Source organism: Aricia agestis, chromosome 1 (assembly GCF_905147365.1).
Source record: "Aricia agestis chromosome 1, ilAriAges1.1, whole genome shotgun sequence".
Classification (NCBI taxonomy): domain Eukaryota; kingdom Metazoa; phylum Arthropoda; class Insecta; order Lepidoptera; family Lycaenidae; genus Aricia; species Aricia agestis.
The window spans coordinates 6163452-6179596 of NC_056406.1; the positions used below are offsets into that span (position 1 = coordinate 6163452).

The following is a 16145-nucleotide window of genomic DNA, read 5'->3' on the forward strand; positions in this document are numbered from 1 at the left end:
ATCGGTTAACAAACGACGGAGTAATCGTTGAACATAAGAAAACGAACATAACACCTCCCCCATTTTGAAAGTCGGTTAAAATTGTAGCCTATGTGTTATTATGATGTTTAAGCTATATTATTGTAAAGTTTCATTAAAATCCGTTCAGTAGTTTTTGCGTGAAAGAGTAACAAACATCCATACATCTACATATTATACATCCATGCATCTATACATCTGTGGGATAATGCGTGGCGACGCTAAAGGAGGATCTTCCGACCGAGCGAGGTGTTATGCTCGGTCAGGCCGAAGCCCACGTGATACATTTCAGCTGTCGTATATATACCGACGCGCTCAGAAAACTTCGATAGCGCGATGCAGGAATATTAGGCGATTTGTGGGTACCGCCACACATCCAAAATTTTTCTCACCTTTTAAACCTTCCCTAGACCTCCACGAATAATTCAAGACCAAGATAAGATAAATCCGTTCAGCCGTTCTCGAGTTTTAGCGAGACTAACGAACAGCAATTGATTTTTATATTATTTATAATTACTAATTACTCACTTCATTGATTTGTAATTAGAATGTGTCGAAACCGTTCGCCCTTGTTAGCGCTTCCGCGGCCGAGATAGGCGATCGGCGGCGAGGAGCAAAGCGATTCTAAACCGTTTACGGCCTCGCGTGAATCATTGCACGAACTGATTTCAGATTAGGTGACTATAAGTGTCGCAACTCTACATTTGTAATTGGCTTCAGATGCCTACGAGTACGAGAAGTTGGTCACTTTACTAGTCCACAGAAAAATAGATCACAGAAACAGTTTTGCCGATTAACAAACACTATGTTGTTATCAGTATCACGCACCAACAATCTATCGTATGTTTATTAGTCCGATGTATGATCTATCTTTTCTTTAGTGTCGCGGTGTCCTTTTGCAGAGGTTGTTTACGTGTCTGCGTATGGCTAGCTGGCAATACTGGCAGTTTTACAGCGAGTCATTAGCGCTAGGTCGTCGAACCCGTTGATTGCTAGACAAGTCTTGTTTGTGCCGGCCGCTACATGCTGATGGGGTCGAATAGGCGCAATTAATGCGTACACTTGATTGCTTGTAAATTAAAGGACGATGCGACTGGCGCGTGTACTGAGTGGCCTTTGATTTTTACGATTTTTTAAGAAATAATGGGATTTACTGGAACACTTAAGGCTTTAATGTTAATAAATAATTAAGTAATTATTTATTAACATTAATTTGCAAGCTAGTGAAGGCATAGAAAATGAAAACATGTCATATTATCATAAGCTATTTTTTAAACAAAAACAGTAAAGCAATAAAAATGAATTTTTAACAACATTTTGGTATAAATTTACAATTTTATGTCATGAGCATAATATTATTGAACAATTGCGTGTAAAGGGCCAATATTTTGCCCATTCATCGTCGATGTGAGAGGGTGGTTCAGCGTTGGAGGTCCGCCAACTGTGTGGCTGATGTCTTATCTCTATTCCCTGCCATTTGGCGATTGCGAGCCGTGACCAAGATTATGAATATTTTACTGTCTATTGAAATATCCTGTATTGTATTTGAATTTATGGTTTTCTGCATGTACCTGACTAGCTGTGCCCCGCGGTATTACCCGCAATTTATTAGGGGAAATAAATTGTGGTATGTTCCCGCAGTAAAAAGTAGCCTATGTGTTAAACCAGGATATCAACTAACCCCACACCAAATTTTATCGCTCCATCCGTTTAGACGTGAAGAAGTCACAAACATACTAACTCACTTTCGCATATTTATAATATTAGTGTGAAGGAAAAGTAAATAGTCGTATTTTCCCGCAGTAAAAAGTAGCCTGATTTAATTTAACGCTTCAACTCGCGGCCACGAGAACAATAGATTTCCAAGAATCCGCGATCGAAGGATTAACTACTAGTTTGACAGAAAATGCATGGAGCTTATCACACAACTTTATCAAATTAGAATTAAGTAAGCTTCAAACTTCCCCGAGAGCAGGCGTATTATCATTTGACTTCTCTAGTATTGTGACGTCGATAATGTCGGCGATGATCGCTCGCCATTAGGTGGTCCGTCAGTAATAGAGTCGCGTCCGTTTGCACAATGCGGTCGATCATCGATAGATATTTACGATGTGTTTACAATTGGATGCCGTCGAATGTCTGGCTAATAACTGTAGACGGGTCATTGTTCTACGGGCCGCGTTTTGTTATGCGCGACGTGTGACAGATGGCGGAGTTTCCGGCGCGGGCGCATATATAGGATAGCGAATGCACGCCGCGACAACGTTTAACCTAATAAAGGTGTTAATGGGTCCACCAGCTTCATTTAATTCACATCGATCATCCGATATCGCTTGACACGAATATCCAGTGTTATGTAAACGTGACATCATAATATTATGTTATTGCAAATTAATAGATATTTCAGTTACAAGTTTTATTCTTAAATTCCGAGTTATTAGATTCGGGTACGTTGCAGTTTACATGTTACTCTTATTGTTCGCTCCCTTTAACCATTTACTCTCAAGGACCAACTTATAATGGTTACTCCTCTCTCTACACCCGAAATGTTTCATGTTTCGTTTTACATAATACCACTCGAGGCGAAATTACGCATTAGTATTTTGTTTGAAATTCATCTGTGGATGTTTTATATAATTCAGTACCATTTTCGTAACGTTCGAATTATTGTTTTCCTTTAAGAGGATTCCACACCGCCATTTTTTCCATACAAACGTTGTCCCCTGTTTCCTCCCTGGATAATGCTAGTGGAGTTATAATTTTTTTCCTGAATATCTACGGCCACTAATACAATGTCCCTATGTTTTCTTTTTTTTCATAATTTAATTATTAAATAAGATATAAACGTTCAAAAACCCAAAAAAATGGTCAGATTTTCCACTGTGTTCAAACGTCCAGAAAACAGATTTGGATAGATTATACAAAAAAAGCAAAACATAGGAACACAGCTCAAGCCTTTTTTTAATCTTTAATGAAAAAAGTACTTAAATCGGTTAAGTTTTGGAGAAGGAATCAGGGGACAACGAATCGTTGATTTTCTGGATTTTCTGCAGTTGTCTCTATCGCGTTCTGCGGTATAGGCTTGAGGTAAGGGAGACAGCTATAGATATTACACGTACTTTTTTTTCATTTCTCTAGCTGCTGTGGTATCCTCTTAATAAGGAAAACTTTTCCTTTAATTAGCTTTGGAATTTCCATTAATTATTATACCTTACCGTTTATATGTAAGACTAGATGTCCCGCGCGGCTTCGCCCGCGTAAATTAGGAATTTTACGGAAACCGTACATTTTCCCATAAAAATAGCTCTTATGTCTCTACTCCCTTCACTTGGTCTACTCTATATCTGTGCCAAATATTGCCATAAAAATTGCTCCAGTAGTTCGTAATTTCTAATATTTCCCCCGTTTTTCCCACATTTTCCTGAGTTTCTTCGGTCGTATTAGTCTTAGCCTATAGTCTTAGTTCTTACTCGATAAATGAGCTATCTAACACTGAAATAAGTTTTTAAATCGGATCTGTAGTTCCTCCGATTCCGTTCAAGTAAACATACTCTTCAGGTTTATAATATTAGGTAGGTATAGATTTTTTTAAATTATCGCTTGACAAACTCGAGTCTCGATCTAAAAGACTATGAAAAGTACTTACCAATAACATGGTATAATATGGTAGTGATGATGATGACGATGTTGATGATGAATGTAATTTGCATAGAAGCATATGCTTTCCGTTCTTAAAACAACGCCGAAACTCCCAAACTTGTATCTATAAAGAATCAGGAGTTCTCTCAGCACCTTCCGAACCACGGTATACCAGGTATACCTCGGTTCAAAATCTTACTTGTTGGTAGCATATGCTTAGAATACTTCTCACGAAACCGAAGTCACCACATATTTCCCTATAATTTTTGAGGAGTAGGGAACTCCTCAAAAATTATAGGGAAATATGTTAATACGTTTACTTATGGATCCTTCATCAGATCACCACTTTTGTGAATATAATACCGAATTGGGATGATACCCTATATTTATGATGATACCCAAAAGAAAAATTTTGAAAATCGGTTAACAAACGACGGAGTAATCGTTGAACATAAGAAAACGAACATAACACCTCCCCCATTTTGAAAGTCGGTTAAAATTGTAGCCTATGTGTTATTATGATGTTTAAGCTATATTATTGTAAAGTTTCATTAAAATCCGTTCAGTAGTTTTTGCGTGAAAGAGTAACAAACATCCATACATCTACATATACATCCATGCATCTATACATCTGTGGGATAATGCGTGGCGACGCTAAAGGAAGATCTTCCGACCGAGCGAGGTGTTATGCTCGGTCAGGCCGAAGCCCACGTGATACATTTCAGCTGTCGTATATATACCGACGCGCTCAAAAAACTTCGATAGCGCGATGCAGGAATATTAGGCGATTTGTGGGTACCGCCACACATCCAAAATTTTTCTCACCTTTTAAACCTTCCCTAGACCTCCACGAATAATTCAAGACCAAGATAAGATAAATCCGTTCAGCCGTTCTCGAGTTTTAGCGAGACTAACGAACAGCAATTGATTTTTATATATATAGATTCTTTCATGTCATTACTGTCTTAACATCGTACTCATCGTACACGATCCCAGGCCTAATGGCCTGGGATCGAGTACGATGAGTACGAGTTTAGACGTAATCGTCTAAAGGTTATATGGCCTAACCTTGTAATATGTATGCTGCACATAGGCCACGGTACTTATAATGCACGCGGGTGAGTCCCGCAAGTTTATCGCTCGATACCCGTCTGCTTCCTATGCGTCATCGGCCCTTGCGCTAGGGACGACCACGGGGGACGAGTGACGACCGACACTATATTAGGACTCATATTATTTATATTAAGTGTTACCTAAGGATGGTCTAAAATTACGCTTTCATTTATTGTTAGTTTGGCCTTTATTTAATTAAGTTTGATGATCAGTATTACAAACAAGAGGTTAGCCGAAACTTCATTGGATCCTTTAAGAATTATTATCAAGGTTGCGGTAGCTCTATTTGTTAAAAAAGATGCTATGATCGTAAACATTGTGATTGGTGTTGAATATTTTTCCAAGAGACGCGTCTATTGGCGGATTTTAACCCAATTTGTCGGGGTAATTAAGACGAGTGGCACGCGACGACGCACGCCACGAAGCCGCATTTGCCCCAGTTTCGAGTGCTGTCGAGTGTCGATCACTTCAGCTTTGCGTTAGCTTAGAGCTTTCATGAAGCCCTAATAATAAACAAGTGATAGAAATATACCAGAAATAACTGTAGATTTCAGTCGTGTTACACCCATCAACCGGAAGCCATCTATGTGTAGATAAGATGTATAGATTAAAAGACTTTTAGTGTGTTTGAAAATATTATTTTTAATTTATAATTCCTGAAAAGAAATAAAAGGAAAAAGACTCCAAGAAAAGTACCAATGAAAGCTAACATACAATGTAGACTGTAAGTAAATATATTTATCTTTCCTTCAGAACTAAGAGCAAAAGTCCTTTAAAAGTTTCACTAATAGGATTTGCACTTAGACCTTCTACTTTCCTGACGTCGCTCTGAAATTGTGGAAACATAAGTCGTTATATTTGTTATGAAACAGTTTTAAAGCGAAGAGGCCAAACGAAGTGTAGTGTAAAATGTACTGTGATCGCCTGCTGGCGTTAAAATATTTAAGTGCTTTTAAACAAATAACGAAATCCAATAAAGAAGCCTTATAAACGAAATGACCTTAAAGGACCAAATTAGAATTTTGTAACGGTTTTGTACGAACGCCTTAATTTTATACCAGTTAGTGTTAAAAATTTGATAGCCTTTTTGATAATGAAGTGTGCGTGAGTCGGCGTGTGGGATGAGGTGCAGTGTTACCTGGTGATAGAGGGTGTTCGAAATGGAGCGCTGCGACGGGTTCCTCGTGTTCCGGAAGCCGGTCTACAGGGTGTTCCAGTATTTGGAAACGTAAGTCCTTTTTTTTAACAGTGGGAAATGCGTTATGCATTCCCGACAGCCCGGGGGAAAGGCCGCCGGGATATGTGGGACTCCCCAGGTGCTGTGGTAAGGAAGAGCACCCAGGTTTACCCACTAAAACCCACCGGTGCCTCCTCATCCGTGGAAACGTAAGTCCTAATATAGATCAAGATAATTATGAACGTTTTGTATATTACTTTCTAGGTACAATTCAACTACAATTAAATCATTAACATATTTAATTACAATAAAGAAATAGTGATATATCTATAAGTGGATAAAGTAGTGAAAACTACGATAATAATAATAATTAACACATTTAGTAAAGTAGAAGTATGGCCGGAAAACCTATTAAAAACGCTACACGTTTGGTGTCATCAAATATGTAACATCTCATTAAGACATTGTAGGGAGCTATGTAATTCCCTCTAAAGTTCCTTTGTTCCTTCTCTTTTATACTTCCTACAAAACGAATGTAATGCAAACTTGTTAATGTAGGTTAAGAAGAATCTAGTTCAGAGGAGCTATTTATATGAATCATATGTCATTGGGTCAATGGCACTGTAGAGTTCAAATGCATAACGATCCCACTTCCTTATAGTTCAAGACTGTTCTTTTTATATTATGCTATTTCTATTACGTCGCTTACATTTCTTTCTGCTCTTTAGATAATGTAAGAGTCTTCTTTTATTAGGTCCTATTCTGATAGCGATGGGTTTATACTTCCTTATACTTTGTTACCCCAATCGACTAATTTACAATTTTTGTAATTTTTAGAACCAGACGTTAGTTAAATTTACTCGTACACCGTTCAAACATTTGATCCTTTTATGGCGCAAATTTAAAAATGTAAGATGAGAAGCGTGTGCAGAGATGGCGCGGAATTGAATATGAAAATGAATTCGTGTGCACTGTGCAGCGCCGATAAAGGCTTATTTGGGTCAAGACACGGGGGATGGAGTTTCAGAGCAGTTGGCGATCGGTACTAACTGCGTGGTGCGGAATTACGGAATTTGTTACGGATTTGTGTGTTATGGGAATGGGCTATAAGCTGACCCAAATGTTCTTGTGCCAATATGGTATAAGTCTTCAATATGAAACGAAAACGAAGTGCTTAAAACTTTATTTCAATGATAAATAAGCATCCTCCGCTAAGGAGATAAGTCAAGAAGCTCCGACTCTCAGGAAACATCCCTCGAGACTCGAGAGGAATGAAAATTTGATGATGCACTCGTAAAATCTTTTTATTATTCGTATCACTCGCCGGCACTGGTTTTATAACTTGGATTAGAATTAAATTTTATTTCTAATTTAAGACATTTAAAAATAAATAAATTTATTTATTATTCAACTTTAAAACGTGAAATACCTCTCAAATTAATATTCTCAAAATGGCAGAAGACCGAACCAGAAATTTTCGTAACAAGAAAAGACAAAATAAATTAACAGGGCTGAATTTTCATTAAGTTACTGTAGTGAAATCTCTGAGCATGGAGAAAGGACTTGCACCGAAAACGTACTAAATGGAGAATCTATTTCAATAATGACGTACGAGTAAACTTACTCGTACGTCATTATTGAAATAGGAACTCCAAAGCGTACGAAAATATCTCAACCCGGGCCACGATTGCGGCGCAGTGTGTCATGGATCTGACACGTTCAATTTCTATTGTGGTCATAACGAAGGACCATTGACACGTGAAGCTCTCCAAACACCGACCGGAGCCAGCATTTGTGCTGCCAAACCGACAATTGGAATAGAAATTCATATTCAAGAACTTAGACATTTCTAAAAGTGGAATAGACTGCATGCTTCTTTATATCGTTATTAAGTTGAATTGATACGAAGTTGAAGCAGATTTAACGTACGATTTGACTAATTCAATAAATAATGGAAGCATAAAAAAAAACAGCAAAAAAGTTTATCATAATATTTAATAAACACTCAACCTAAAATGTTGAACATTTTATATTTTTGAGTTGAAAAGCTCTATTAGTGTACTATTTCATCCTCACGCCGTTAAATCGGCTGTGCATTTAAAATGGATACGCTTTTAAAAAACAGAATCGTACTCTAATGGGATACTGAAGTTTTAAATATAGCTCGCGTATAGGGGACTTGAGTGTTTTTCGAAGTGTTTTGTTGTTGTTCCACGGTGTTGGATGTTCAGTGTTCTTTTGTTTATGTGTTTATGATAAAACAAGGATAATTTACAAGCTACCAGATGGAAATTTCACACTTTCATAATATCTTGTTTACCTTTTTAACGTGTGTAAAATTTTAGTGTTGCCTAGGTTACCTACACACGTATATCACCAGTACTATAATTTTTTGACGTGGAAGAACTTCGGCATGGGCCGGCTCGACCAGAGAAATGCCACGGCCTCACAGAAAACCGGCGTGAAACAGCGCTTGCGCTGTGTTTCGTCGAGTAAGTGAGTTTAACGGAGGCCCAATCCCCTACCCTTTTCCCTTCTCTACCCTCTCCTATTTCCTTCCCTACCCTCCCTTATTCCCTTCCCTACCCACCCCTATTACCCTATTCCCTCTTAAAAGGCCGGAAACGCACCTGCAGCTCTTCTGATGCTGCGATTGTCCATGGGCGGCGGAAGTTGCTTTCCATCAGGTGACTCGTTTTCTCATTCGGCCCCTTATTTCATAAAAAAATAGAAGAAACCTTGCCAAATAACTATACATAAATTAATATAGGTACTGTTCAGTTTAGTCTCGCGACTATTCAGCGAACACCTACGGAACATGTCATGTATAACTTATGCGGGAAAAGATTATGCTCAAGGGGAGGAAAACTTACGTCACGCGGGGAATGGAATGAGGAATTTACCCCATTTCTCTAATGGGCTCCAATGTAATTGAATATTATTGGACACAGCGTGATATTTCATTGAACGCCTAATGGATTACCATTATTGCAGTCCCCTTTTAGGGGCGATGTTACAAAATGCCCTACCTATATGGTATTTCCCTGTAATATTGAGTACAATTGAACTTTGTTACATTTTTTTTCTTATGTGTGTAATATAATATCTGAGATTCTACGTTATGGTTACCATACGCGTTATTATATTTTTGGGCTGTCAAAAAATTTGTTACCTTAAAATCTTGTTGGAAACATACCGTAGACTCTACGGTACGGCGCGGCGTAGAGTAGTCTCTGAGCTTTTTGACCGAAGTTTACTCATTCAATGGCGCGTCTGATTGGATAACGTGAAACGCGTAACTAATCAACAATGCTATTGAAAAGAGAACTCCCGTCTAAAAAACATTAACACACTTTCTTGGACAGCACCAGGCATTTTTTTTTTAATGAAATAAGGGGGCAAACGAGCAAACAGGTCACCTGATGGAAAGCAACTTCCGTCGCCCATGGACACTCGCAGCATCAGAAGAGCTGCAAGTGCGTTGCCGGCCTTTTAAGAGGGAATAGGGTAATAGGGGAGGCTAGGGAAGGGAAGGGAAGGGAATAGTTGAGGGTAGGGAAGGAAATAGGGTAGGGGTTAGGGGATTGGGCCTCCGGTAAACTCACTCACTCGGCGAAACACAGCGCAAGCGCTGTTTCACGCCGGTTTTCTGTGAGAACGTGGTATTTATCCGGTCGAGCCGGCCCATTCGTGCCGAAGCATGGCTCTCCCACGTATTTTTTTGGGTTAGCATTATTAATGCTATCCCAAAAAAATACCCTTTTGCAACTTCTTTGCAATTCTACGACTGCTGTCGTTCTTTACTCGTTGCCGAATTATTGTAATATACTCCGCCTTCTACTGTAAATGCAAACACGTTTGACCTTCAATAATAGAATAAAAGTATTAAATATATTTCCGTTGTCTGGTACCTGTAACACAAGTCCTTTAGGTACTTAGCACGGGGCCAGACTGACGTGGTGTGAAGCGTCCATAGATATTATTATTATTCAATATAAGTGGCATCACACATGTCCGTTATTATCAATAACTGTAATTAATTTACACTGTAACAATATGGTCATATCACGCATGATATACTGTTGTTCGGCACGCCAGGGTTGAGTTAGGGCGGGCGCAAACAAGGGCACGTGCTGCGACATGTGGGGTTGTAAAAACCATTATTGTAACGACCTCTAGTGCAATTTATTAAGGTCATGTATCGTGGGATGAGGTCAAGTGCAAGTTTCGATTTTGAGCAAGATTTATCCGTAGCATTTTTTATTTATTTATTTATTATCCAGCCCTACAAATAATAAATTGGATTTCTTATGAGTTGGATTTATGTGACCTAATGTCAAGAGAAAATAAATGATAGATCTTGCATAAGCTTTAAATAAGCTCGGCTAAACTGGAAGTTGCCAATCGGCGCAAGAGACCAAAAAAATCGAGCACTGCTGATCCTTCCATTTTTGCCGACCAATTTTGAAGGAATGCATTATTATTTATTATACATCTACAAATTGAAATACTATACCTTTCATTTTGTATGGCCGTCTGAATATGCGTTTTTAATTTAGCTCGTATGTAGCATTGTTTCAAGTGTAATATGTTTTATGGGTAGAATTAAATGCATCGCCGCCGTCGGGCACCCCCTGCACAAACAAGAGGGTTGTGAGTGAAGGGTTGCACTTACTTCACATACAATCTATTTAATACTTTTGTTTGAGTTTTTTTAACTGCCATTTTTTACGTCTCCGTAGAACCTTTTATTAAGCAGGGATCATGGACTACTGGGTAGTTAGGTATTCCATCGCAGCTTTGTTAACGTTCTGAAATTAATAGGCGTAGTTTTTCCAGCAGTTGAATCTGAATTCATATCTACATTCTTTCTTTTTCGTATTTTTATCGAACATCGCATTCAAAGTATCAGTTAGAAGTTGGTGACAACGGATTTTCCGTTTTCGTCGAAAAGGAATAAAGGTCCTATTCATGTCCACGCAGGTGGTTTGTCACGTTGAACAGAACTACTACACGTGAACACGCCGTATGTCGGAGATGAATTCACAAAGTTCCACCAAAGTACAATAATAACGAAAGTTGGATCCGGCGGACTCATTTCCCCGCTGTCACCTGCTCTCAGGCCGTTTGTCCACCGTCGCCGTCTACCGAGAACGAGATTATTTGGGCCGATGAAATGCCACTTTAGGGCCAGGCCACAACACTGCGTTGCGGCGTCGCATCTCCAACATCATCGCATCTACGACGCCGCAGAACGCATCTTAAAAATTTCCGATATAAAGATTGCTATACTATAATATAAAATTTTTGCGTTTGCGACATCGCATCGCATTTCTGTGCGATGTTGTTGCAACGCAGTGTTGTGGCCTTTTTTTTAACATGGGGAAATGCTTTACGCATCCCCGGCAAATTGGGGATATCGACCGGGGTATGTGAGACTCCTTCGTAGTCTACTCACTAAAACCCCATGGTGCTCCACTCATCGCTTATGCAGAGTTGCGGGTACGATAGAACCTACCGCAACTACAGTGTTGTGGCCTGGCAACACTGTAGTTGCGGTAGGTTCTATCGTTTGTGGCCTGGCCCTTAGGTATGACCTAGGTCCTAGGCTATAGGTTTCATTTTCTACCGACATTGGTCTAGCGACCCATGCCGCCGCCGATTTTAGTGGCGTCGAGCAAAATGAAATCTATAGCCTAACATAAAATAGAATTTTATTTGATTTTTTGTCGTTGACGTCCCGGTGACGGCGGCGGTGGACAAACGACCTCAGAGTACAGACGTGAGACGACTTTTAAAAAGCTTCCGCGGGGCGGCGACTACTTTTAATATTCGCAATATTGCAATCAATACATTTTTAATATTGGCTGTACTTGACAACTTCGCAGAAGCACAGTGTGCAACTTTCTTTATTATGGAAAAGCTTTGTAGTTTTATTTTGAACTAGCTTTTGTGTCAATTTTATAATAGTTAATAGTACAAGCAATCTAAGAAATATCTAAAGAATAGATTGGGTTTATGACTCTTTTTATAGGCAAGTGATGAAAATTCGATGTTGTAATGAATTGTTCCTTTGTACTTTATTTATTACTGTATGGTACTCAATTACCTACCTAATAAAGTATACATGTCATTTACACGTAAGCAACAATGCACAAAAGGTATTGTAAGGCGACAGAGGGTACACGTCCATTTTTCTTTTTCGTTCCCACGAGATCATTATGAGCATACTAAGCGAGCAAGAAAAATGATATGGTGCCAACTGCCAAGACATCATTGTTTTTTAAAAAATAAACTTGTCGGTGTAACTAGCTTCTACAATGAAGTATTCCAGTTAATTCCTAATTTTATTACCATCTTTCCTAAGATTTAAATAGACAAGCTTTATTTTAATGAAAATAGTCCTCATTAAACCGGCTTCGAAACGCGCAACGCAAGGAAGTACTAACGTACCGAATAAATAGAGTAAGTAATTGGTTGAAAAGTAGGAATTAGGCGGTGTCGAGCACTCGGATCGGGATTGAGTGTGGTAATTCATATAATTGAAGCGTCCTGCTGCGCTCTCCGAGCCACGGGCAGAGGCACGCGAGACCTCATCTAGCCGCCATTACGTAAATTAACTAATCTTAAGATGGCCGATTTGTGTTAAGTGTCATTTGGTGGGTTCGTTGTATTGTGAACTTTGAATAATGATATTACTGCCAGTGCTGGCTACCAACATTGTTGGCTCGCAGTTCATAGTTCGCTTACACACACATATCTAAAAATTCACTGCTTGAAAGGTAGTTTCCTAGGCATAATAGTTCGTTTTTCGTTCTACTTCAAGAGGGATATCAATAACTTTTTTTTCTAGCCTATGCTGTCCCACTGCTGGGCAAAGGCCTCCCCCAAGGTCTTCATTGTGCTCGCTCCTGTGCCACCGCTGGCCAGCCTGGCTGGTATGCTTCCAGCTCATCGCGCCATCTTTTTCTAGGCCGGCCGCGGCGGCGGTGTCCATCTTCCGGTACCCACTGTGTTGAGATCTTTGCCCAGCGGTCGGGATACATGCGACTTACGTGTCCCGCCCAATCCCATTATGTAAAAATTAACCCCACTGTCTTGTGTATAAGGTATAAGTTAGAACTAAGTATAATATTCTTACTACCATGCTAAAACATAGTTTTGTTATATTATATTAAATCTGCTTCAGCAAACAATAAAACAGACTAATGCAATCAAAGCATGAAACGTTCAGGTTAAAATAACTTACGGCCGCTTAACTTGTTCAGACACCCGTCAAAACTTTCTGTACATCGCATAGTTTAATGCGCATAATTCGCCAAAACCATATTATTTCGCCTTTATACTGCTGCAAGCACTGACAACTACATCTTTGTTTTGCTTCGGTGAATCAAACGACTTTTACATTCTGCACTATCTCAAAGTTTTAAATAGAGATAGAGATTAAATAGAGATCTATAAGTATAGCTTCCATTGGATTGTTTCAAAGCACGTAACGCAAAGTGCTCCAATTGGATTTGAAAAGCTTGAACACTTCTGAATATATTCTTTTGATTGAGCGTTTTACTCGAAAGAAAATGGTATCGTCACACAACGATCCAGTAGTAGCACCGATGTCGTCTGTTGGGGAGGAGTGATCGCCGGGCCGCACGCGACGGTTCGTGTCTGCCAGGTATCGCGAACCGCTGGCATGTTAATTGTGGATATAACTTTTCTTCCCTATTGATCCAACTTGTGTTTTGCACTGCTTTGATATAATGGTTCAGAGATAAGTAGAGCTCTGATTCGCAATCGGCAGGGGTGCCGTTTCCATCCCAGCCGGGCTAGCACGGTCACCAGTGGAAATGCGAAAGTATAGACAAACTGTGGAGATAAACTTAAGGTGAAGTTCCGATCTTTTTTAGTTCCGAAAAATTAAATTAAAAAGCCACTTTATAACAGACTATAGTCCTAAAATTTCAAATTATATCCTACTTTATGACATAACATATATTATAGTCTGTCATAAGTGGCATTTTAATTGAATTTTTGTCGGTCGCGATTAGCCGCGGTAAAGATCGGAACGGACCTTAAGTTTATGTCCACAGTTTGTCCATACTTTAGCATTTCTACTGGTGGCCGTGCTAGCCCGGCAGGTGGTGCTATGAGACATTTTTAGGTCTCTATTAGTGATGTAACGAATGTTGGATTTTTCAGATTCGCGAATGCGATTGCGAATATTTATCTTCAACATTCGCGAATGCGAATATTTTAAAATTTCAAAAAAAGCGCGCGTAAAATGTTCGACAGGTTTGACGTTTCGTGTCGGCTATGTTTAAATTGAACATAACCGAACCGATATTGCTAATAGTCTGTCAAGAAAGTGAAAAAATTAAAAAGTGGCAACATCGTAGTGTCATTCCATTTTTCTTAGATTGATTTGAAAGGGAAAGACACTAAGATGTTGCCACTTTTTAATTTCTTTTTATTTAAATTGAATGAATTTAGTCACAGACAGTTCATTCTAAAAGTTTTGTTTTGTTTTGAGGTTAGTTTTTTTTAGTAAATAGAAATTGTAAACTTTATTTAAGAATGATAGTAAAGTAATAATATACTACTAAATGAATGCAAACCTTACATAGTTGTAACAAGGTTGATTAATGTTAGATTTGATAAGATCTGAAGTTCTTTTTTCATAAATGACTTATGAGGCTTTAATTTACAATGTAGAAGTATGATTTAATAAAAATATCTAAGTGTTATCTATTGTATTATTATATTATTTCAAATGCATGCATATAATAATTTCCTTTTTGATTATTAAAACATTCGCTAAATATTCGCATAATTTTTGCGAATGCGAATATTGAAAAATACGCGGATATTCGCGAATGCGAATGCGAATATCCGTTACATCACTAGTCTCTATTACATTATACGGGCAGACGCTTGTACGGTAAAGGAAAACATGATGAGGAAATTCGCACAATGCACATGGTTGGTCCTAGACGTTAACCTTATTCCTCACTATGTAGATTATGTAGTAAGAGTGCTATAATATGTGCTGGGCAACCATACGAACTTTTATAATAATTAATAACCTATTCCAGGCACTCTGAAGATTTAATTCGCTCTGACAATATTGTAAAAGTCATCCACAACAGCTGATGAAAATAATTTTACGCCAAAATTAGTAGGCCAGACAACACTGACATTTGTTTATTAAACATTACGCGGTGCAACCTTTCCGAGAAATTGTGTACTCTTGTTACGCAATTGCTCGCTATAAATGTAGAGCTCTTAACTTGGTCTCGCTCGTAATATACGGCAGAACGCTTCATAAAGTTTATAGAAATTCCGTGGGATAGGTCCGAATATGTTGGCAAATAAAAATAAACCGAAAACGTGTGCTACAAATTCGCCGGTAACTGAAACGTTCCAGCGATTAGCTCAGTGCAGTGCGGTACCGAAGCGTCCGAGCCAATGAGGTGGAAGCGAATGGACACTAACTTGAAGCTTTGAGGGTAGTTTGCGACTAAATAACTTGCCGGATGAATTGATATTGCGATTTACAGACTTTATTTGTGTGGATGACATTGCGAGTTGCGACGGTATTCATCCCGCGTTTGTGTTTGTTTTAATAGCATTTTTGAATAGTTTAATTTTGTTTCGTTGCTATCAAATCTACTGAGTCGTTTTAATTTGCTATAAGGTGATTACAGACTGAAAGTAACATTCATAAACACTCTATGTTTATGAATGTGAAAATTTGGATAATCAAGTTTTGCCAAATTGTAAAAAAATATATGAATTTGTGCAAATTTTACGTGTTCCAGCGTCAGTACGCATGGGCAGGCTCATCCGAAGAGATCACAGCCTTCCAGAATATTGTTTGTGAAATTAGTGCTTGTACGGTATTTCGTCGCTGGCTCAAAAGTCAAAAGGGCCTTCATATCGGAAAGGCACTTGCGACATGTCTGATGTTGTGAGTCTATAGGTGACGCTAACTTCCCCATCTAAATATTCTCAAGATCTAAGAAGCTAAACTTGGAAATGGGATATAAGAGGGTTTAACTGTTAGTAAATATTTGATTGTGTTCCTTTGTTCAGTGACGCGTGGTTTAATCTGTGAAGATGGTTTCGAGAACAATTTGTAGCGAGAGCGTCGTGTTGTAAAGCATTTCTTGGCTTCTAAAGTAACACACGCTGCAGCTTGCTG

General features: G+C 38.7%; 1 protein-coding gene across 5 annotated transcripts in view; it reads left to right on the forward strand.

Annotated features, from left to right (window-relative positions):
• The window catches only part of LOC121734303 (focal adhesion kinase 1), a 126347-nt gene that overhangs the window by 36668 nt on the left and 73534 nt on the right, over window positions 1-16145 (forward strand). For 2 of the 5 annotated variants that reach the window (XM_042124876.1, XM_042124869.1), the window contains exon 2: window positions 5643-5998. The exons of 2 other annotated variants lie outside the window; for them this stretch is intronic. In XM_042124876.1, coding sequence (XP_041980810.1) covers window positions 5931-5998 — 68 coding nt within the window. In that variant the 5' untranslated portion in view covers window positions 5643-5930. Of the gene's footprint in view, window positions 1-5576; window positions 5999-16145 lie in introns of those variants that run through there. One more of the 5 variants, XM_042124862.1, reaches the window with a different exon arrangement.